Source organism: Gekko japonicus, unplaced genomic scaffold, assembly GCF_001447785.1.
Source record: "Gekko japonicus isolate JY-2015 unplaced genomic scaffold, Gekko_japonicus_V1.1 scaffold3020, whole genome shotgun sequence".
In the NCBI taxonomy this organism is placed as follows: Eukaryota; Metazoa; Chordata; class Lepidosauria; order Squamata; family Gekkonidae; genus Gekko; species Gekko japonicus.
In genome coordinates, this window is record NW_015161502.1 from 136,910 (window position 1) to 158,698 (window position 21,789).

The window sequence follows — 21,789 nt, forward strand, 5'->3', positions numbered from 1 at the left end:
CCTACACACATATTTTCTGTGCCAGTCCCTGGAATGAAGCTCTCTCCAGACTGGATTCAGGGCACAATTCGAGACACTGGATTGGATCTATCAAGGCTCAGGAGCGTTTCGCCCCACACCTCTTTCCTCAACCGGCCAATCTATATGGGGCCCCGATCCAACCATCCCCCTCCTCTCCTCGAAATACTTCCTCACAACCTCTGCCAACCCCTTCCTGGGAGATGAGTCCCTTTTCCTGCCTGAAGCCTCACCCCTCCCTCTTCCCTCCTGAGAGAGGCGTGGTTTGGTGTCGTGGTTAAGTGGGCGGACTCTAATCTGGGAGAACGGGGTTGGATTCCCCACTCCTCCACCTGCACCTGGCTGGATGACCTTGGGCAAGCCGTAGTTCTGATACTGAGCTGTCCTTGAAAAAGAGCAGTTTCTGTCAAGAGCTCTCTCAGCCCCACCCACCTCACAGGGTGTCTGTTGTGGGGAGGGGGAGGGAAAGGAGTTTGTAAGCCGCTCTGAGACACCTTGGGTAGTGAAGGGCGGGGTATAAATCCAATCTCTTCTTCTTCTTCCAGCCTGCTGTCCCCCCTCACAACTTTTTAATGAATGTGCTGGGAATGAGGAGGGAGAGCCCTAATGGGATGGGATGGAGTGCCAGACTGGAGGTTGCAGGTGAGAGACATCAGCTCAGAATTCAATTCTCCCTGCACACAGAAAACTAGCTCCGCAGGGGAAAGGTTTTTGCACTCTCTGCCTGGGCTGGCCATAATGCTTTTCTGTAGCAGGGAGATCTCCGCAGAGGGAAACCTCCCAAAACGTGTTCCTCCACCTCCAGTCTTAAGGGAAGCTGCCTTGAATCCATGTGTGGACAAAGCCGGGAAAAAAGCGCAGAAATGAGTCTGTTGTGTACCCAAGGAGATCGCGCACGCGGTCAGGCACACACTGGGTCAGGCAGGCTGGGTGAGCTTCGCCTCCAGAGACAATAGGAGTGAAGGATCCAAAGGATTAGCCAACTGGCCAGCCCGGATCCTAAGAGGGACCAATACTGAATGATTACATATAAACAGACCTATCACGGGTGTGTGTGTGTGTGTTAAAAAGAATATTATAGCTTTCGGAAAAGTGCAGAAAAGGGCAACTCGAATGATAAAAGGGTTGGAAAACTTTCCCTATGAGGAAAGGTTAAAGCACTTGGGGCTCTTTAGCTTGGAGAAACGACGGCTGAGGGGTGACATGATTGAGGTTTATAAGATTATGCATGGGAAAGAGCAGGTAGAACTCGTGGGCACTCCATTAAATTGCTGAGCGGTCGGGTTAGAACAGATAAAAGGAAGTACTTCTTCACCCAAAGAGTGATGAACACATGGAATTCACTGCCACAGGAAGTGGTGGCGGCTACAAGCATGGACGGCTTCAAAGGGGAATTAGATAAGCATATGGAGCAGAGGTCCATCGGTGGCTATGAGCCACAAGGTATAGATAGGGACTCTGGGGCAAGTGATGCTCGGTGCTTGGGGGGGTCAACAGTGGGAGGGCTTCTAGTGTCCTGGCCCCACTGCTGGACCTCCTGATGGCACCTGGTATTTCTGGCCACTGTGTGGCACAGAGTGTTGGACTAGATGGGCCACTGGCCTGATCCAACATTGGTGTCTCTTATGTTCTTATGTTGGGTGTGGTTAAGAAGGAGAATATAAACGGCCCATGGGTCCCGCTAAAGCACCTCAAGTTCTCCTTATATCTAAATAAAGTATGAGCTGAAATCACTCTGCTATGCCTCAGTCTCAGTACTTTATAGAGTCCTCTACTCCTCTCCACTCCTTCAGCTTATGTCTCTGCCCCAGGGAATAGGAATAAAGTACTAATTTCAAGTGTGTAGTCAATGTTCTCTCTAAGCTGTGGAGTCTTGTGAGCCAAAATTCTACTTTGTGAGCTGCTGGCATTAAAGTTGTGAGTGAGGGATTTGGCTACGGCATAAATTAGTTTCCTCTGGAGCCCTCCTTCCTGAGCTAAGACAAAAATGTGTGAGCCGGAGGCTAACAAATTGTGAGCTAGCTCACACTAACTCAGCTTAGAGGGAACACTGGTCTCTGCCCCAGGGGGACCGCGTTTCCCTGCATCTGGCCTGCCCCAGACTCCCTGCAATCCCCTCCCCAAACAGTAGACTTTCCCGGTTTCTTAAAAACCATCAGTTCTATATTAATATATTGGCATAGCTTGACAGACCTGTGGTTAACTATACCAGTACAAAAGGTAAAGGTTCCCTTGCTCGAAAGTCAGTTGAGTCCGACTCTAGGGTTGCGGTGCTCATCTCCATTTCCAAGCCGAAGAGCCAGCGCTGTCCGAAGATCATGTGGCTGGCATGACTAAACACCAAGGCGCACGGAATGCTGTTACCTTCCCACCAAAGTGGTACCTATTGATCTACTTGCAATTCCTTGCTTTCGAACTGCTGGTTTGGCAGGAGCTGGAACTAGAGACGGGAGCTCACTCCGTCACGCGGCAACTCAGGTCTTGAACTGCTGAACTACTGACCTTCCACCCAAACTGACTCACATGCCCCATACCTGGGGAAGGAAGAACAGCTGCCATTGGGGTAGGGAAATTTGAGCTGGCAGCCATCCCGCCTGGCTTGCAAAATTCAGCTTCGCCCCAAAGCAGCTTTAGGCAAGAGGGCAGGAAAGCCGGGGGGGGGGGGGACTCCGGCAGGGGCCCAAGCGCTGCAGGGTGGTGCTGTGTGGAGGCAGGAAAAATGCATCCCCCCAAAGCATCGGACCCGGAGCAAAGCACCTGGGCGGAGGAGAGCTGACACGCCTCCTTCCATGTCCCCAAGACAGACGGGCACAGCGCTGACACCGAGGAGAAAACATTTCCTCCGAAAATCCCCCTCTGCACTCCTCAGATTCTACGTCGTGGGGGTCTTCGGAGAGCCCTTAAGCCCCCTTCGCATCTCCTTCAGCCAGCCCCTCCGCCCCTGCCCCCCAAATCTCAATCTCAGCCCCCCACTCCTTCCCCCCCACCCCAAATCTCAGCCCCCCCGCTCCTTCCTAGATGTGCCTCTGGAAGCCACTTGGACTTCCTCCAATCCCCGAAGGTGCCGCATTCGGCCCCTGCACTCAAGTCCGCTGCAGGAATCTCCTGGCTCTCTTGCAAAGGGGAGGGACAAGCAAGATCTCCGTGGGGTCCCCAGGGAAGAGGGAGGGGCGCGCTCTCTTTCACCCCCTGCTACATCCCCCCCCCTATTTCTCTCTGCTTTGGGTGTTGCATTGCAACCCCCCCAACCCATCTTTTCCCCCTCCGAGCTCACCAGATCCCGTCCGAGCCCTTCAAGCCGAATGTGCAGAAAAGCCCTAGAGTCTCCGAGGCGCTTTCTTTGCAAGGGGCGGAGGAAATGGCTCCCTCCATGCAGCGCTTCTACATGCCTCTCTAGGACTGCAGCACTCTCACTCATTCTCTCTCTTCTAACGCCTCCTGGCCGTGCTCATTTTGTAAAAGAAAGAAAAAAAGGAAAGATGGGGGGACTTTTGTATAAAACGGCACTGATTTTCCCCATTTCTTCCCTCAAGAATTGGGGACCCTCTCCCCCCCAAAAAAAAGTTGCTGGTACACCACACTGGTGAAGAATGTCACCAAAAAAAGCCCCCCAAACATACCCTGATTAGAGAGCATTTCAGCCCTTAAGGGACCCTGGTGGAAAATGCAAACAAAGCATTTGGGGGAAAGAGCCAAAAATTAAATCAACTGTGATAGGCTCCTGCGGATTTCATAGAATCACAGCGTTGGAAGGGACCTCCAGGGTCATCTAGTCCAACCCCCTGCACAATGCAGGAAATTCACAAATACCTTCCCCACACACACACACCCAGTGACCAGCCCCATTCCCAGAAGCTGGCAATAAATAAATAAATAAATCCAAACCACCCCACCCTCCAGGATCCCTGTCTAAACTGGCCCGGAGAAAATTGCTTCCTGATCCTAGAAAGGCACTGCGGCCTGACACTGGAAGCTTGGCAAGTCAGCCAGAACACTGGTCACTTCGATATACTTCCGCTTCTCCAGATGTTTGTCTGCTCGCTCTCCCTAAAAGAGGTGCAGCGGTGCCACAACTCTTAGTCCTGCTGTTCTCCTGAACAGCATCCCACTACTCACACCAAATGCCTCAGGCCTCCCTGCCTTCTACCCCCAGGGTAGATCAGACTCTAGAGCAGGGCTGGGGCCTGGTGGGCTCATAACCAGCAGTGAACAGACAGAGTCCCGGGCAATGATCCTTTAAAGGAAATAAAGCCTTACTGAAAACAGTGCGGCATCCTACCCTGACCTCGTCACCCTCCCACTCACCCGACGTTAAGCTGGCCAGACCTGATGGCAGGGAATCCCGTCTGCTGTGCAGGCTGCTTGATCCTTGGAATTCCACTGATGGTGGAAAGTAGAACTTTGCTCCTGGGATGTCCCAGGCCTCTTCGTTCAAGTCTCGAGTCCTTCCCCCTTACTTCCCAAAATGCCCAGTTCTTGCATGGTACCAGATGTTCCCGGTTGTCATCTGTGCTGCCCCTCAGAAGAGTTCTCGGCTCAACATTAGGAAGAACTTCCTGACAGTTGGAGCAGTTCCTCAGTGGAACAGGCTTCCTCGAGAGGTGGTGGGCTCTCCTCCTTTGGAGGTTTTCAAAGGGAGGCTAGATGGCCCTCTGACAGCAATGCAGATTCTGTGAATTTAGGCAGATCATGAGAAGGGAGGGCAGGAAGGGTTGCCTCCGTGCTTAGTTCTCCTGGCCCTTTCTTACACACCCATGGCCACAAGAACTAAGCACTGAGGTAACCCTTCCACTCAACTGAGGCAACCAACTCTCAACTGCAAGTTAGGGAATGCCTGTGCCTCATTTTCCTGCTGGTCAGCTTCTGTCGACTGTGGGCTAGCAACACAAGGCCCCTCCTCCTCTGAGGAGTCCTCGTTGTCGCTGAGCCCTGGCTGGTTCACCCCACCAGTATTTTTGCTTATGGGGCATGGCCATTGTCAGCACCAGGCTTCGAGTGCAGCCTTTATATGCTTCATCATATCCACTCTTCCCATTCATTTGTTAATCAGCTCAGTTCAGCCTCCTGAGGAGACCTTTAACTTGTTTGTATTTGCTTTAACATGTGGTTTCTCATGTTTAAAGGCCAGAGTCTAAAGGACAGGAACTACCATCTTCTGGGCTCTCGGGGTACCCGGGAGTAAGTCAGACCTCAGCATTCTTTCTTCTTTAATTCTTTTATGGCTCACCTTTTCCACTGAAACTCAAGGATCAACAGGAATGGAACATCCAGGAAACAATACAATGGCTGCGGTCACACGCAACATTAGCCACGCAAGAGATACGGAAGACAGGCGGAGTTTCCGGGCGCGATCTCACCAGCACATCTGGGGAGCGTAGCACTTCTGTGGCACAACCGAGGCTTCCTCCCGAAAACGCGCAGCAAAAAACTAGTACCTCGGAAACTGCGGGGCAAGGGCGGGCGTCTGATCGCGTTTCCGGTGGCATCCGGCGCCCGCCCATGTCCCCTTGCGAAGAAGGGTGTTTTTTTCCCCAAGTCTCCATGGTTGCGCACACGCACCCAACGGAGCATGCGCATTCGTAGTGTACACAAAAAAAGAAAACCAGTTCGCCGCGCAGCGCGCTTCTTTGTTGCGCGCAGGCATGTGTTGTGAACGACGCCTCTCCGTAACCACAGAAGCTCCACGGTACCTCCACAGAACCTCCACAGGAGGTACGATCGCTTTACTGCATGTTAGTTTGCCCCGGGGCAAACAGCCACGCTTCCCCCCCGCAGTTTCCTGCCCGTGTGACCGGGGCCAAAATAAACTGGGATTATTAAAAAAAATAATCAGTAAATGAGCAGAACATCTGGGGGGAAAGAGCTGGAACCAAGCAAAAGCACCTACATGTAATGTTTGACCGTACAGGAGGTACACAGAAGGATTATGTTTATGGCAGTACATGCTGTTGTTCAGTCACACAGTCGAGCCCAACTCTTTGCGACCCCATCACGCCAGGCCATCCTGATGGCAGTACATACTGGACAGCATATAACAGACCACAGTCCTTGTCCCTTTACTGAAAAACGTGCCTGAAAACATTTCATTGCATAATTTGCAGAAAGCCAAGAGAATGGCAGCCTTCCTGATCTCCTCAGACACTCTCTCCCCCAGGCTTTGAGCACAACAATGGCTGCGTTCACACACACTAAATAATCCTCTTTCAATGCACTTTCCGACTGGATTTTACTGAACTGGCAAAATCCAGTTGGAAAGGGCATTGAAAGCGGATTATTTAGTGTGTGTGATCAAAGCCATAGAACCCATATTAACAGGCAGTTGTCGACTTTGCCGATTTGCAGGGAGGCACCTTCAGAAGGCCCTGCTAAGGTTTGGTGTAGTGGTTAAGTCCGCAGACTCTAATCTGGGAGAACCGGGTTTGATTCCCCACTCCCCCACTTGCACCTGGCTGGATGACCTTGGGCAAGCCGTAGCTCTGATAAGAGCTGTTCTTGGGAAAGAGCCATTTCTGTCAAGAGCTCTCTCAGTCCCACCTACCTCACAGGGTGTCTGTTGTGCGGAGGGGAAGGGAAAGGAGTTTGTAAGCTGCTCTGAGACACCTTTGGGTAGTGAAGGGTGGGGTATAAATCCAATCTCTTCTTCTTCTAAGAGGAGGCCAAGCTGTCTTGTTGGAGCGGGGGGGGGGAGGGGAGGTGGTTCTGCAGGTATGAGGGACCCAGGCTCTGACAGGCTTTGTATGTGATGGCCAATCACTTCACTTAAGCCCGATAAGAACACCAGTTCAAGCAGGGTCACCCACTAGGGTTTAACTGAGCAAACTTTCAGAAGGACTTTTCTCTTCCAGTACAATGAAATATTAGGTCAGACTTCAGATCTTGTGTCGGTAGAACAGTGAACTTCTTAAAGACATACAAGTGCACTCTTTGTATCAGGGAAGAATCTGATGAACAGGTGAAAGTAGAGGTGGATGTGATTGTTCCTGTGCTTTGTAACATGAAAACTGGATAATAATTTTTATTGTTTACCTCAATGTGCTCACGCTGTACCCATACTTCTTTATGTCCTAGAGCATTAAATAGCTGTTCTCAGGGAATTACAATTGTATAGTCTTGTTATACACAATGGTTATGTTTGTTCGAACTGTGATTGTATTTCTTTTGGATATGAAAACACTTTATTCTGTGATTGATGAATTTCTAGTTTATTGTATTGGACTTATGTAATTTTTGCTAAAAATGAAATAAAAATTATAAATAAAAAAAAACAAAAACACAAGTATAGGAAAATGCACTCAATAAAAAGAATGTCTACTAATATATAAGAATTACAGTTCTCTAAGATTTAGGCATTTCAGCTTTTAAGATTTAGGCATGTCAGCCCGCTCGCGTGGAGGGCGGGGTATAAATATCTCTCCTTATATATAATTGAATAGTGGGTGCCAAAGTTCTAATTCTAAAATGCACTCCCTTAGTGTATGGCTGATGGCACTGCTCCTCAGCATATATCACCACCAATCAGAAGGCAAAGCCCGGGTCCTGCCCACACCACAACTGCTGCGACAACCTGGTCTTTTGCATATGGAAGCTGATTGGACTTCACTCCATTCCACACCTCAAACTCCCCCCCCCCGCAAGGCAGTTGGAATGTCAGTTGCATATGGAATCTGCTGTATTCTGGTGGTGTGCAGGTCCCAGATTCATGTTTTAAAAGCAGACTGACACTGTTTGCCCAAAGCCAGAGCACTCTCCCAGAGCCTCTTTCTAGATCCCGTTGTATTTATTTCCACAACGAGCCTTATTTCTAGTAAATAAATAAATAAGATAGGTAGAAGGCTATGTACAAAGGGAATCCCAGCACATGTGATATCCTCACCTAATATAAGGTCCTTTCTGTCTGGAAGCCACCAGCAGAAAGCCTGCTCAGAGCATTACGTGAAACTTTTGATGGAGGTGACAGAGGAAGACAAATAAAACTTTTGAACTTGAACATGTGACTGTCCCCCAAATAAAAGAATTAGACCTTAATGCAACTCTGCAAACGAGTAACTATACTAGGTGGACTAGAATATATCTTGATAACTGCCATTAAATTCTCAGAGCGAGTTTACAAAAGACAGCACTTGTTTGTAATTCCAGAGCAATAAATATCCTATGTCTTGTTATACTAATGAACTGTCAGGGTTGAAAGGCAGTTCTGAAGTTTTGGTACTTTTCCTGACCGGGAATGGAACCTTACAGAGGTTATAAAAAAACAGAATGCATAAGCATTCATAAATAAAACTAAAACCATGAATATTCAACATATTTCATCTCCCCTGTGTGCACCCCCTTTGGTGGGAAGTAAGGTGTGAACTCTGACGGAAACTTTTACCACACAGAAGGTATTTGTATAGTTTCTCCCATGCATGAATTCTTTGATGGAAAGTAAGACTGAAACTACCTACTGAAGCTTTCGCTACACGCCAGGCATTGATATAGTTTCTCCCCTGTGTGCATTCTTTGATGGGAAGTAAGACTGGAACTGTCAGTGAAGCTTTTTCCACACTCCAGGCATTTATATGGTTGCTCTCCTGTGTGAATTTTCTGATGGACACTAACGTGAACTGCAACTGAAGCTTTCCCCCACACTCCAGGCATTCGTATGGTTTCTTCCATGTGAATTCTTTGATGTGAAGTGAGACTGGAAATGTCAGTGAAGCCTTTCCCACACTCCAATAATTGATATGGTTTTTCCCCTCCATGAATTCTTCAATGAGAAGCAAGAGTGGAAATCTGATTGAAGCTATTCCCACACTCCACACATTTGTATCGTTTCTCCCCTGTGCGAATTTTCTTTTTGGTAACCAATTTTAGTTTTATTAAAGGGATAAAACTAGAAGACATACAGACGAAATAAAAACTTCCAAAACCAAACACCATAGAACAGTCTAATAGGAAAAGGGAAAGGGATATGAAAGGCTTCCAATTTTTTTCTACAAATAGAACCTTGATTACAAAATCTTCCCTGTTTATAACAACAAACACAAAAGCTCTCTTTTCATTCTCCTTATGCATATTTCTTAGTCAGAAAAACCACAAATGGTCAAGTCATCCTTATCTTTTTCATCCAAAAAGTCAATAAGGGGTTTCCAGTATCTAATAAATGACATAATTGTCTTTTCCCTAACCAGTACTGTAAGTTTAGCCATAGCTGCAGCTTCCAGCATCTTCTCCAATCATTCTTCTACTGTAGGTATTGTCGGACATTTCCATTTCTGTACTCTCATTCTCGCTGCCGTAGACATATATAAAAACAAAACTCCATGACTTCTTTCCAGCTGACTGTTTATTAAACCTAACAAAAAAGACTCTGGTTTCAACTGTATCTTAGTCTTTAGAATCTTCTGCATTAAAAAATCCAAAAGTTTGTAGCCTTTTTTACAAGGGCACCACATGTGAGAAAGGTCCCTTCGTGGTGATTGCCTTTCCAACATAAACTAGAAGTACCTTTATACATTTCAGACAATTTCTCTGGAGACATATACCATTGATACATCATCTTATAAAAGTTCTCTTTCAGGTTACAGTAAAGTGCAAATTTCAGCCCTTTTGTCCACATCTTTTCCTAATGATACATTAAAATATCATGTCGAACATTTTTGACCCATTTAATCATACAGTCTTTAACGAGTTCTTCCTCAGTCCTCACAGACAAAAATCTCGGAGTGTCACAGAGTCTTATCTTGTGTTATATATAGTTGTTCTAAAACAAAAAATCCTCTAACAGAAATACGAAGAATTTCTCATGGCAGATTTCTCTACACAGCTGAGAAGAATAAAAGACTTCCAAGCATGCACAATTTCATCAAAAGCAAAATTAAGCTATCAATGGGAAAATAATTAGGTCCTCCTCCATTTAGTCTTGTTGATTTTGTAATTGAGCTTTTTGCCATAGGTATTATTTAAATAAGTCCTTGGGGGGGATTATAATACCATGAGAGATATTACCTTAGCAGGGAGCAGTGTTCCCTCTAAGCTGAGTTAGTGTGAGCTAGCTCACAATTTTTTAGCCTCCAGCTCACAGATTTTTGTCTTAGCTCAGGAAGGATGGCTCCAGAGCAAACTGATTTATGCAGTAGCCAAATCACTGGCTCACAACTGTAAAGCCAGTAACTCACAAAGCAGAATTTTTGCTCACAAGACTCCACAGCTTAGAGGGAACATTGGCAGGGAGATGTCTCTTTTTGTCTTCAATAAAATCTCTCTTTGGCTATAAATAACTGTGTCCATAAATCTTGAAAAGGTGAAGGTGGTCAGGCTTTAATCCTTATCAGGTTTCCAGACACAGTCGGAAGTGGGCTGTAATCCAGACCTTGGAAACACTCAGATTTGGGCAGTAACTGTGAAGCCTCTGTTTCAGCAGAAAAACGCCCAAGGAACAATTTAACGATGTACATTTGGTTTATCACGAGTGAATTTTCTGATGGATACTAATGTGTGAACTGAAACTGAAGCTTTTCCCACACTCCAGGAATTTATATGGCTTCTCCCTTGTGAGTATTCTTTGATGGAAAGTAAGACTGGAAATCTGATTGAAGCTGTTCCCATACTCCAGGCATTTCTATGGTTTCTCCCCAGTATGAATTTTCTGATGTACACTAAGTTGTGAACTGCAAGTGAAGCTTTTGCCACACTTCAGGCACTCATGTGGCACACTCCCTTGTGTGAATTCTTTGATGGGAAGTAAGACTGAAACGTCGACTGAAGCTTTTCCCACACTCCAGGCATTTATATGGTTTCTCCCTTGTGTGAATTCTTTGATGGGAAGTAAGACTGAAACGTCGACTGAAGCTTTTCCCACACTCCAGGCATTTATATGGTTTCTCCCTTGTGTGAATTCTTTGATGGGAAGTAAGACTGAAACTTCGACTGAAGCTTTTCCCACACTCCAGGCACTTATATGGTTTCTCCCCTGTGTGCATTCTTTGATGGGAAGAAAGCCCGGAAATCTGACTGAAGCTTCTCCCACACTCCAAGCATTGATATGGCTTCTCCCCTGTGTGCGTTTTTTGATGGGAAGAAAGACTGGAAATCTGACTGAAGCTTCTCCCACACTCCAGGCATTTATATGGTTTCTCCCCTGTGTGAATTTTTTGATGGATATAAAGCTGTGAACTACGACTGAAGCTTTTCCCACACTCCAGGCATTTATATGGTTTCTCCCCGGTGTGAATTTTCTGATGGACACTAAGGTATGAAGTGCGACTGAAAGTTTTTCCACACTCCAGGCATTTATATGGTTTCTCGCCTGTGTGAATTTTCTGATGGACACTAAGTTGTGAACTGCGAACGAAGCTTCTTCCACATTCCAGACATTCAAATGGTTTCTCCCCTGTGTGAATTCTTTGATGGGTAGTAAGATGGGAACTTCGACTGAAGCTTTTCCCACACTCCAGACATTTATATGGTTTCTCCCCTGTGTGAATTTTCTGATGTCCACGAAGGCGAGAAGGGCAAGTGAAGCATTTTCCACACTCCAGGCATTCATATGGTTTCTCCCCTGTGTGAATTCTTTGATGGGTAGTAAGATGGGAACTTCGACTGAAGCTTTTCCCACACTCCAGGCATTTGTGTGGTTTCTCCCCTGTGTGGGTTTTCTGATGTCCACTAAGGTGTGAACTGCGACTGAAGCTTTTTCCACACTCCAGGCATTTATATGGTTTCTCCCCTGTGTGCATTCTTTGATGAGAAATAAGAGTGGAAATCTGATTGAAGCTATTCTCACATTTCAGGCATTTGTATGGTTTCTCCCCTGTGTGAATTCTCTGATGCACTCTAAGGTGTGAACTGCAAATGAAGCTTTTTCCACATTCCAGACATTTATATGGTTTCTCCCCTGTGTGAATTCTCTGATGCACTCTAAGGTGTGAACTGCAAATGAAGCTTTTTCCACATGCCAGGCATTTATATGGTTTCTTGCCTGTGTGAATTTTCAGATGTACACTAAGGTGTGAACTGCAAACGAATCTTTGTCCACACTCCAGGCATTTATATGGTTTCTTGCCTGTGTGAATTTTCAGATGTACACTAAGGTGTGAACTGCAAACGAATCTTTGTCCACACTCCAGGCATTCATATGGTTTCTCTCCTTTGTGAATTCTTTGATGGTTAGTAAAACTGAAACTTCGACTGAAGCTTTTCCCACACTCTAGGCATTTATATGGTTTCTCCCCAGTGTGAATTTTCTGATGTACACTAAGGTTTAAACTGCAAGTGAAGCTTTTCCCACACTCCAGACATTTGTATGATTTTTCTCCTGAGTGAGTTTTCTGATGGACACTAAGGCGTGAACTGCAACTGAAGCTTTTTTCACACTCCAGGCATTCATATGGTTTCTCTCCTGTGTGAATTCTTTGATGGGAAATAAGGTGCGCTTTCTGCCTGAAACGGTCTTCACATACCAGGCATTTATATATTTTCTTCCTGTTACACATCCCTTGTTGAATATTAATAACTGATATTTCAGTGAAATTTTCCCTGCTTGAAGTGCACTCATTGTTGTCTCCTTGACATTTTTTTTGCTGTAGAGAGTCATCCTCCTGTAAAAGACTGGAATTACTCCTCCCCTTAGGTGGGTGTTTCCCCTCCTCCTTCCTCAGTGCATCCAAATATTCAAACTTCTCTTTTACATCTGAATACGTATCCTCTTTCTCCATCAACGAGTGTTCTTCTGGTTCATTTGCTGACTGCCACATGTCTGTTGCTGAAAGAAAAGTATAACTGTATTGATGGCATGAAACTTTCCACAAATATCTGATTGCAAGTCTAGTAGCGCCTAAACCAACGGGTTGAAATTAAATCAGAAGAGTTTTTGGCTATACATTAGGAAGAACTTCCTGACTGAACGGTTCCTCAGTGGAACAGGCTTCCTCGGGGGTGGGAGGTGGGCTCTCTGTCTTTGGAGGTTGAAATATCCTGGGTTCAGACTGATAGAAGTGATCAGCTCATAGTTTATTAGTGATTCAGCAAGAGAAAGAAGACTGGCTATCCCTGGCCAAAGCCAGGTATTTATGCCTGAAAAGGGTTACACCCAAAACACACCCCACTCCCAACGATAGGCTATTTACACTCCATTGTTTCCCAATTGGTTTACTCTAGGATCCCTGTCTCCCTACTGGTCCATTCTAGGATTCTAGCCATCTATTGTTATGCATCCCAAGTTCAGTCCTTTTGCAAGGACAGTTCAGGCTCAATACATAACAGAGGTTTTCAAACAGAGACTAGATGGCCATCTGACAGCAATGCTGATTCTGTGAACTTAGGCAGATCATGAGAGGGGGGGCAGGAAGGGTTGCCTCAGTGCTTAGTTCTTGTGGCCCTTTCTTACACGCCCAGGGAAATGCTGATCGCCACTTTGGGGTCAGGAAGCCATTGTTCTCCAGGCCAGTTTGGCTGGAGATTCTGGAGGTTATTTGTCATCTTCCGGGTGAGGAACAGCAGTCACTAGAAGTGTGAGGGGGAAGTATTTTTGAAGGTCCTGCATTGTGCAGGGGGTTGGACTAGATGACCCTGGAGATCCCTTCTAACTCTTTATGATCCTATGATTTTAAAGGCTAAAAAGATTTTCCGCATGTAAGCTTTCAAGAGTCAAGGCTACTTTCATCATATTTATTTCAGAATGGAGATCTCTCAGTCTTTATGTCCCAGTCTGAGGGAGGGAGGGGTGTTGCAAAAAAGGAACTCAGAACGCAGAGGTACCGTGTACATTATAATTAGCTAAATTAGAACAAAGGAGAAATGCTGACGGGAAGAACAGAAATGCCATGGGACAGAAAACTAGCACCTGTGAGATAAGAATCCTCTGTGCCTGCTCAGCCCTGGGGTTCCATTGTGCTGAAACTGTGAATGAACTTAAATTCAGCAGTTGTGCTTTTTAGATTCTCCTCGAAGCTCCTCGATTTAATGACTGATACTCTTAGGTCCAGAAGAACAGATTTTGAGTCCAGTGGCACCTTTAAGACCAAAAATCGTCTGGCCCTCCCGGGTCCCAAAGATGCCTGGCTGGCAATAACCAATGCTCCCTCTAAGCCGTGGAGTCTTGTGAGCAAAAATTCTACCTTGTGAGCTACTGGCATTAAAGCTGTGAGCCAGCGTCCTGGCTACTGCATAAATTAGTTTGCTCTGGAGCCATCCTTCCTGAGCTAAGACAAAAACGTGTGAGCCGGAGGCTAAGAAACTATGAGCTAGCTCACACTAACTCAGCTTAGAGGGAACACTGGCGATAACCAGGGCCAGGGCCTTTTCAGTGGCAGCTCCATACTGGTGAAATGAACTCCCAGAAGAAATCAGGGCTCTGTGGGACCTCTTCCACCAGGCCTTTGATTAGGAGCCGCAGTAAACATCTGAGAAGTGACCCTGTGCCCTGACCCACAATTTACAGCTTGGGTCCACCGCACATACAAACGGATCATGACTATCACCTAAGTAACACTGTTTAATCTTCGATTTCTGCTTGCACACTTTATTTGAACCCTGTTCCAGCACTTTAAGGAGCCGCAGTGGCTCAAGTGGTTAAGACGCTGAACTGCAGGCTGTGGAAGGTCGGTAGTTCAGCAGTTCGAGACCCGAGTGTGCCGCATGACGGAGTGAGCTCCCGTCTCTAGTTCCAGCTCCTGCCAACCTAGCCGTTCGAAAGCAAGAAATTGCAAGTAGATAAATAGGTAACACCCCAGTGGGAAGGTAACAGTGTTCCGTGCGCCTTGGTGTTTAGTCATGCCGGCCACATGACCACGGAAACGTCTTCAGACAGCGCTGGCTCTTCGGCTATGAAACGGAGATGAGCACCACAACCCTAGAGTCGGATTTGACTGGCTTTCGAGCAAGGGAACCTTTACTTTTTATGCTTTATATAATAAACAGTTCAACTGCTGGAATTGGTGTCACTGAGTTTCTGCCTTCACTTAAAAAAATATTCTAAAGCAGGGGTGTCAAACATACGGCCCGTGGGCTGGAGCTGGCCCATCGAGGGCTCCTAGCTGGTCCACAAGCTTTTGTGTGAGGGAGGGAAGGTAGAAGGCTTGGGGGGGGAGCAGGGGCTTTGAAGGTCTGCAGTTGCACCTGCGAAACGATCTGGCATTGATGTTGAAGGATATGGAAAGGTGGAGGGAGGAAGAGGGGTTTAGAAAGGGGGGGGATACTGAACAGCAGACATTGGGCGGGGGAGGCTGAGAGGCAAGCAAACAGGAGAGTTAAAGGTGGACGAGCAAATGTAAACCAGAAAATTCACCAGCTGGAAACGGCCTGGGGGTGCCAGATAAGGGCCTCCCCCAACGGGGTGGGGGGATGTCTGTCTGTCTCTCCCTTTACTTTCTCTCTCACCAGCCAGCCAGCCAGCCCCATGCCGCAGGGCACAGCCTGCAAGAAAGCCACACGATAAACAACAACAGAGCCCTACGCTCTCATCGGGGAACCAGCTTTCCAAAAGGGGTACAGCACAGCAGGAAGGCACGGGGAAGCCAGCCAGTTGCCACAGCTGCAAACTGCCCTCTGCGCCGCTCTGCGTGCCTTTTGCGTTAGAACCACTTGGAAAGTGGGCTCCTTATTTTTCCAAAGAACAAAAAAAATGGGGGGGGGGATCAGAAGAAGAGAAGAGCAAAGAAAAGAAGAGAAGAAGAGAAGAGCAAAGAAAAATAACAATCCCACAAATGGGATCGGAGCAATCCGGGGGTAGGGATCCCACTACCGGCCTTCAGTGGGGCACCACTGGTGCGAGTGCCGAGGGTCAGGAGCTTGTGAGTGCTCCTGGGTGCTTCCCTAACAATGGAGGCCCAGGTAGCAGCCACTGCCAGGGCAGCCTTTTATGGGCTCATTTGCCCATTGTTGGTGGGAATGCAGTGTTATTGCGGTTTTCTGGCAAGATATACTAAAACAAATAGAACTAATCACTGGCTATACTGTACCATTCACACCAGAATTGATCTTCCTGGATGACTGGCAGAATACAAACGTACCCAGATTAAGACAAGAGCTAATAACGAGTCTTCTAATAGCTGCAAAGACTTCAATAGCGTCTGTATGGAAGTCTTCTTTGGCTCCAACGAGAAACAACTGGTTTAAAAAGGTATGGGACCACTTTATCTTGGAAAAAATCACAGATAAGGTTCAAAGATCCAAAATCTTCCCAAAGCAATCTAATTTTGACGAAAAATGGTACCCATTTTTGGGCTACATTCTTACGCAAGATTGCCAACCACATAATCCTCTGTATTATACTTTGATTTTTTTCTTAATGGCAGTCTTTTATGCTAAATATTACCTTCTCTTCCATTTTTTCATTTATATAAATCTGTGTCTGATCGTGGAATTCTCTGATACCATTCATATCTAATATACATAAAACTATCAAACATCAAACACGGTCTACTTCTAGATGGTGCGAAAAGGCCTAATCAAACTGCGAATGTTTTTAAAGATAGATAGTGCTCATCCCGGAACAAAAATTGTAATTGTGAGTTTGACAAATGAACATGAATCAACTTATGTATGTGCGCTATGATTTACAAATGTACTGTTTGATCTTCAATAAAGTTTATAAAATCTTAAAAAAAAAAAAAAAAAAGGCAGCCTTTTACCCTATTCGACAGGTTAGGAAGTTGGTTCCCTTCCTCGAACGCAATGATCTGGCATCAGTGATCCATGCTATGGTCACCTCGAGGTTAGACTACTGCAATGCTCCCTACGTGGGGCTGCCCTTGGTGCACCTCCGGGAGCTGCAGCTGGTGCAGAATGCAGCAGCAAGGCTGCTGACGGGTCTACCTATGTGGGAGCATATCCAGCCTGTGCTGAAGGCACTGCACTGGCTGCCAATAGCATACCGGATTCGTTTCAAAGTGCTGGTTTTGACCTTTAAAGCCCTTTATGGTCAGGGACCTGCCTATCTGAGGAACCACCTTTCCCCGCATGTTCCCCAGAGAGCACTGAGATCAGGGTCGCAAAACCACTTGGCCCCCCCTAGTCCTAAGGGCACCAGCAGTGTTCCCTCTAAGCTGAGTTAGTGTGAGCCAGCTCACAGTTTCTTTGCTCAGGAAGGAGGGCTCCAGAGCAAACTAATTTATGCAGTAGCCGAATCGCTCGCTCACAACTTTCATGCCAGTAGCTCACAGAGTAGGATGTTTGCTCGCAAGACTCCACAGCTTAGAGGAAGCCTTGGACACTAGATAGACATCGACCAAGAACCAGGGCGTTCTCTTTGACAGCTCCGACTTATTGGAACAAGCTCCCTGGCAAGATCAGGGCCCTGCAGGACCTTGGACAGTTCCCCAGGGCCGTGAAGACGGAGCTTTTCCGGCAGGCGTTCCGATAGGAGCAGCACTTTATCAGCTATGCCCTGTGTGCCGACCTCTTTCCAGCCGAAGCGACCTGGAAGGGATGCACCGCTGAACGTGCTGAGAGCCAATTTGGTGTAGTGGTTAAGTGCGTGGACTCTAATCTGGGAGAACCAGGTTTGATTCCCCACTCCTCCACTTGCACCTGACTGGATGACCTTGGGCAAGTCGTCGTTCAGATAGGAGCTGTTCTTGAAAAAGAGCCGTTTCTGTCAAGAGCTCTCTCAGCCCCACCTACCTCACAGGGTGTCTGTTGTGGGGAGAGGAAGGGAAAGGAGTTTGTAAGCCGCTCTGAGACACCTTCGGGTAGTGAAGGGCGGGGTATAAATCCAATCTCTTCTTCTTCTTCCTCTTCTTCTTCTAAATCCTCTGTATGTTAATGTAAAGTAAAGGTTCCCTTGCTCGAAAGCCAATCAAATCCAACTCTAGGGTTGCAGTGCTCATCACCGCTACTGCAGGCCCATGCTACTGCAGGCACTTGCTGCAGATGTTACAACTAAAGAGGGCCTGTGGTTTAACACCTATATGGACTAACGACAGAAGACATCGCGGACACCAGGGCAGTGGCAATTTATCTCTGCAATGTACCATCAAGACGAATTTTAATCTGCCGCCAGCACTTTATATTTATAATGTTTTATGGTCTGTTGAATATGATGTATTTTAATGTATTCTATGTTTTTATTGGAAGCCGCCCTGAGCCCGCTTGCGGGGAGGGAGGGGTATAAGTCTGAGAAAATAAATAAATAAATAAAGCCGAAGAGCCAGCGCTGTCCGAAGATGTTTCCGTGGTCATGTGGCCGGCATGACTAAACACCAAGGCGCAGGGAACGCTGTTACCTTCCCACCGAAGCGGTGCCTATTTATCTACTTGCAATTTCTTGCTTTCGAACTGCTTGGTTGGCAGGAGCTGGAACTAGAGACGGGAGCTCACTCCGTCATGCAGCACACCCGGGTCTGGAGCTGCTGAACTACCGACCTTCCACAGCCTGCAGTTCAGCGTCTTAACCACTTGAGTATACATTAAAAAGCGAACCCAAACACAGAAGTATAAAAGAGCAAGAGTCCAGGAGCACCGTAAAGACTCACAAAATAGGTGGTAAGGTACCAGCTTCTATGAGTCACTGCTCACTTCGTCAGATATATCACCTTGACGGTGACAGACAGACTTAACGCGGCTACCCATCTCGAGCGGCATCCGAACACAGAAGTGGGAGGGTGACACCTGAATCGGCACAGGGCCAGCCTGCCTGCTCCTCCAATACGACTCTTAATTGCCATGCCCCTGGTCCCTACCCCCACCCCTGTGGGGTGTAGACCCCCTCCTTGCTAAGACCCCGTCCAACACATTTGTTGGGGTACGTAACACCATATGGCCAGGGTCCAGCCTACCTGAGGGACCGCCTTGCCCCACATGTTCCCCCAAGAGCACTACGGTCGGGGACCCAAAATTTGTTGGTCATCCCGGGTCCCGAGGATGTGAAACTAGCTGCGACCAGGGCCAGGGCTTTTTCGATGGCGGCTCCTACCTGGTGGAACAAGCTCCCGGGGGAGATCCGGGCCCTGCGGGACCTTGTGCAGTTCCGCAGGGCCTGTAAGACGGAGCTCTTCCGCCAGGCCTTTGAGTAGGAGCCGCCGCCCCATTATACCACCACCGTCAAGGTATCTTAAAGGATGCATCGACGAGGCCCGAGGAAGAACCTGGAAACGACTGAAGATCTGACAAGCCGACGCCATTGGACACGTATCCTATGGGAGGACCACCCGGAACTGCGGTGTTACCATCTTGGATTTAGGATATTAGTAATGGATTGAGTTCTGTGGTTTTAGTGTTGGATGTTTTACTATGTTTTATATGTTTTTACCTATGGCATGGCAAATGACCTTGCCCTTGTTAGGCGCCCTGAGCCCATCGGGGAGGGTGGGATACAAATATGAAAATAAAATAAAATAAATAAATAAATAAGTACGTAAACAGCTTCCTGGTGGGCAGATCCAGACAACAGGAGATCAGGTATTAATTGGAAAGACAGATCCGGACTATGGTTTAAGCATACCCTGGGGAAGCCAGGACTTCCTCTGGAAAATGCTCATCTTATTTTGGCATAGCTGTATGCTCCAGATCTTTCAAAACTGCATGCAACACCACTCCATGCTCGAGGTGGGGAGGTACAACAGGGTCACGTGAGAGCCGTCTGAGGTTCCTTTGAGTTACATCTCTACCATAAAGCACATGCCTGGCATATAGGTAAAGGGGGCTGGCAAACACCCTTGTTTGAAAAATGCTGCCTTCCAGAGTGGACAATACTGAGCTAGATTAGGCACAAGGGCCATAAGAACAGGCAGAAGGAAACTGCCTCTTGTCCCAAGTTAACACATGGAACTCCCTGCCACAGATGGTGGCGGCTACAGGCATGGACAGCTTCAAGAGGGAATTAGACAAGCATATGGAGCAGAGGTCCATCAGTGGCTATTAGCCACAAGGTATAGAGAGGAACTCTCAGTCTGGGGCAAGTGATGCTCTGTATTCTTGGTGCCTGGGGGGGGCAACAGTGGGAGGGCTCCTAGTGTCCTGGCCCCACTGGTGGACCTCCTGATGGCACCTGGTATTTCTGGCCACTGTGTGACAGAGTGTTGGACTGGATGGGCCATTGGCCTGATCCAACATTTGGCTTCTCTGAGGTTCTCTTATGTTCTTATGAAGGTCTACAGGCACCATTACAGCATCCACAATTCATCCAAGCTCTTTTCAGGGCAAACTGTGAGGCTAAAAAAGACCACAGAAATTCACCAGCCCAACACACCGACCCAAGACAGAGATCTTCAGCCCCTACCTGCCAATCCTTCCTCTGCATCAGAGCCCAGGAGAAACACTTCTTCTTCCAGCCGGGATATGAGGTCAGGTTTGGCAATCAGAGGTCCTGTTCATTGGGGGGGAAACCCACAAAATTAGACCTCTCCTGTGTGCCCATAAATTTAACAATTCCAAACCACTAGAAAAGAGCAAGAGTCCAGTAGCACCTTAATGACTAACAAACTTTGTGGCAGGGATTCAAAAGGGAATTAGATAAGCATATGGAGCAGAGGTCATAAGAACATAAGAGATGCCAATGTTGGATCAGGCCAAAGGCCCATCCAATCCAACACTCTGTGTCACACAGTGGCCAAAAATACCAGGTGCCATCAGGAGGTCCACCAGTGGGGCCAGGACACTAGGAGCCCTCCCACTGTTGCCCCCCCCAGGCACCAAGAATACAGAGCATCACTTGCCCCAGACTGAGAGTTCCTCTCTATACCTTGTGGCTAATAGCCACTGATGGACCTCTGCTCCATATGCTTGTCTAATTCCCTCTTGAAGCTGTCCATGCCTGTAGCCGCCACCATCTGTGGCAGGGAGTTCCATGTGTTAACTTGGGACAAGAGGCAGTTTCCTTCTGCCTGTTCTTATGGCCCTTGTGCCTAATCTAGCTCAGTATTGTCCACTCTGGAAGGCAGCATTTTTCAAACAAGGGTGTTTGCCAGCCCCCTTTACCTATATGCCAGGCATGTGCTTTATGGTAGAGATGTAACTCAAAGGAACCTCAGACGGCTCTCACGTGACCCTGTTGTACCTCCCCACCTCGAGCATGGAGTGGTGTTGCATGCAGTTTTGAAAGATCTGGAGCATACAGCTATGCCAAAATAAGATGAGCATTTTCCAGAGGAAGTCCTGGCTTCCCCAGGGTATGCTTAAACCATAGTCCGGATCTGTCTTTCCAATTAATAGCTTTCGTGAGTCACTCCTCATTTCTTCTGTTCACAGTGACTCATGAAAGCTCATCCTCTGCCACAAATGTAGTTTGTCTTTAAGGTGCTCCGGGACTCTTGCTTTTTCCTACTGCTACAGACAGACAAATGCGGCTACCCATTTTGGACCAACAGCAAGCCAGGTTGAACGTCTCTCTAGAAACACACAACAGGAAAACCATAGGGGTGGGCATGGAGTCCAGTATGGGGTCGAGACTCATCCCTCATCTGTCATCCTGAGACTCTGCAGGGGCATGGAATATGTGGCCAGGCACACCTGCACACCCACTCTGGGCCTCTTGGGACTTCAGCCTCCGTATGCACAGGTTGCAGAGGGGGGCAGCATTTCCCCACAAAATAATGGGACCGTCCTTGTAAAAGGGTTGATTTTTATTCAGCATGAAGAGATAAAAGGGAAGACTGAAAGGAAGTTGGCAGCTGGCTATCAAAACACTTAAAATCTCCATTTGGATAATTACTAATTGAACAATTACTAATGTATTTGGAGATTAAGATGCCCAATTATGTCTCATTCATGGTCAGTCCATGAGAGAGCTGAAGGGTTGCGTGCGTATACCCCTGAAGGACATGAGGGAAGGAAGGCTGGACGAGAGAGGGAAAG

At 47.3% G+C, this 21,789-nt stretch overlaps 1 protein-coding gene and 1 pseudogene across 1 annotated transcript in view; both read right to left on the reverse strand.

Moving 5' to 3' along the window:
• Positions 1-9,616, reverse strand: part of LOC107125760 (zinc finger protein 2 homolog) — a 40,082-nt gene extending 30,466 nt beyond the window's left edge. The window contains exons 1-3 of the mRNA XM_015429213.1: positions 9,552-9,616; positions 8,647-8,764; positions 8,463-8,562 (exon numbers count right to left, since the gene is read on the reverse strand). Of these exons, the coding sequence (XP_015284699.1) occupies positions 8,463-8,562; positions 8,647-8,764; positions 9,552-9,616 (283 nt within the window). The remainder of the gene's footprint in view (positions 1-8,462; positions 8,563-8,646; positions 8,765-9,551) is intronic.
• Positions 9,617-10,228: 612 nt separating this feature from the next.
• LOC107125761 overlaps positions 10,229-21,789 on the reverse strand; it is a 39,785-nt pseudogene continuing 28,224 nt past the window's right edge.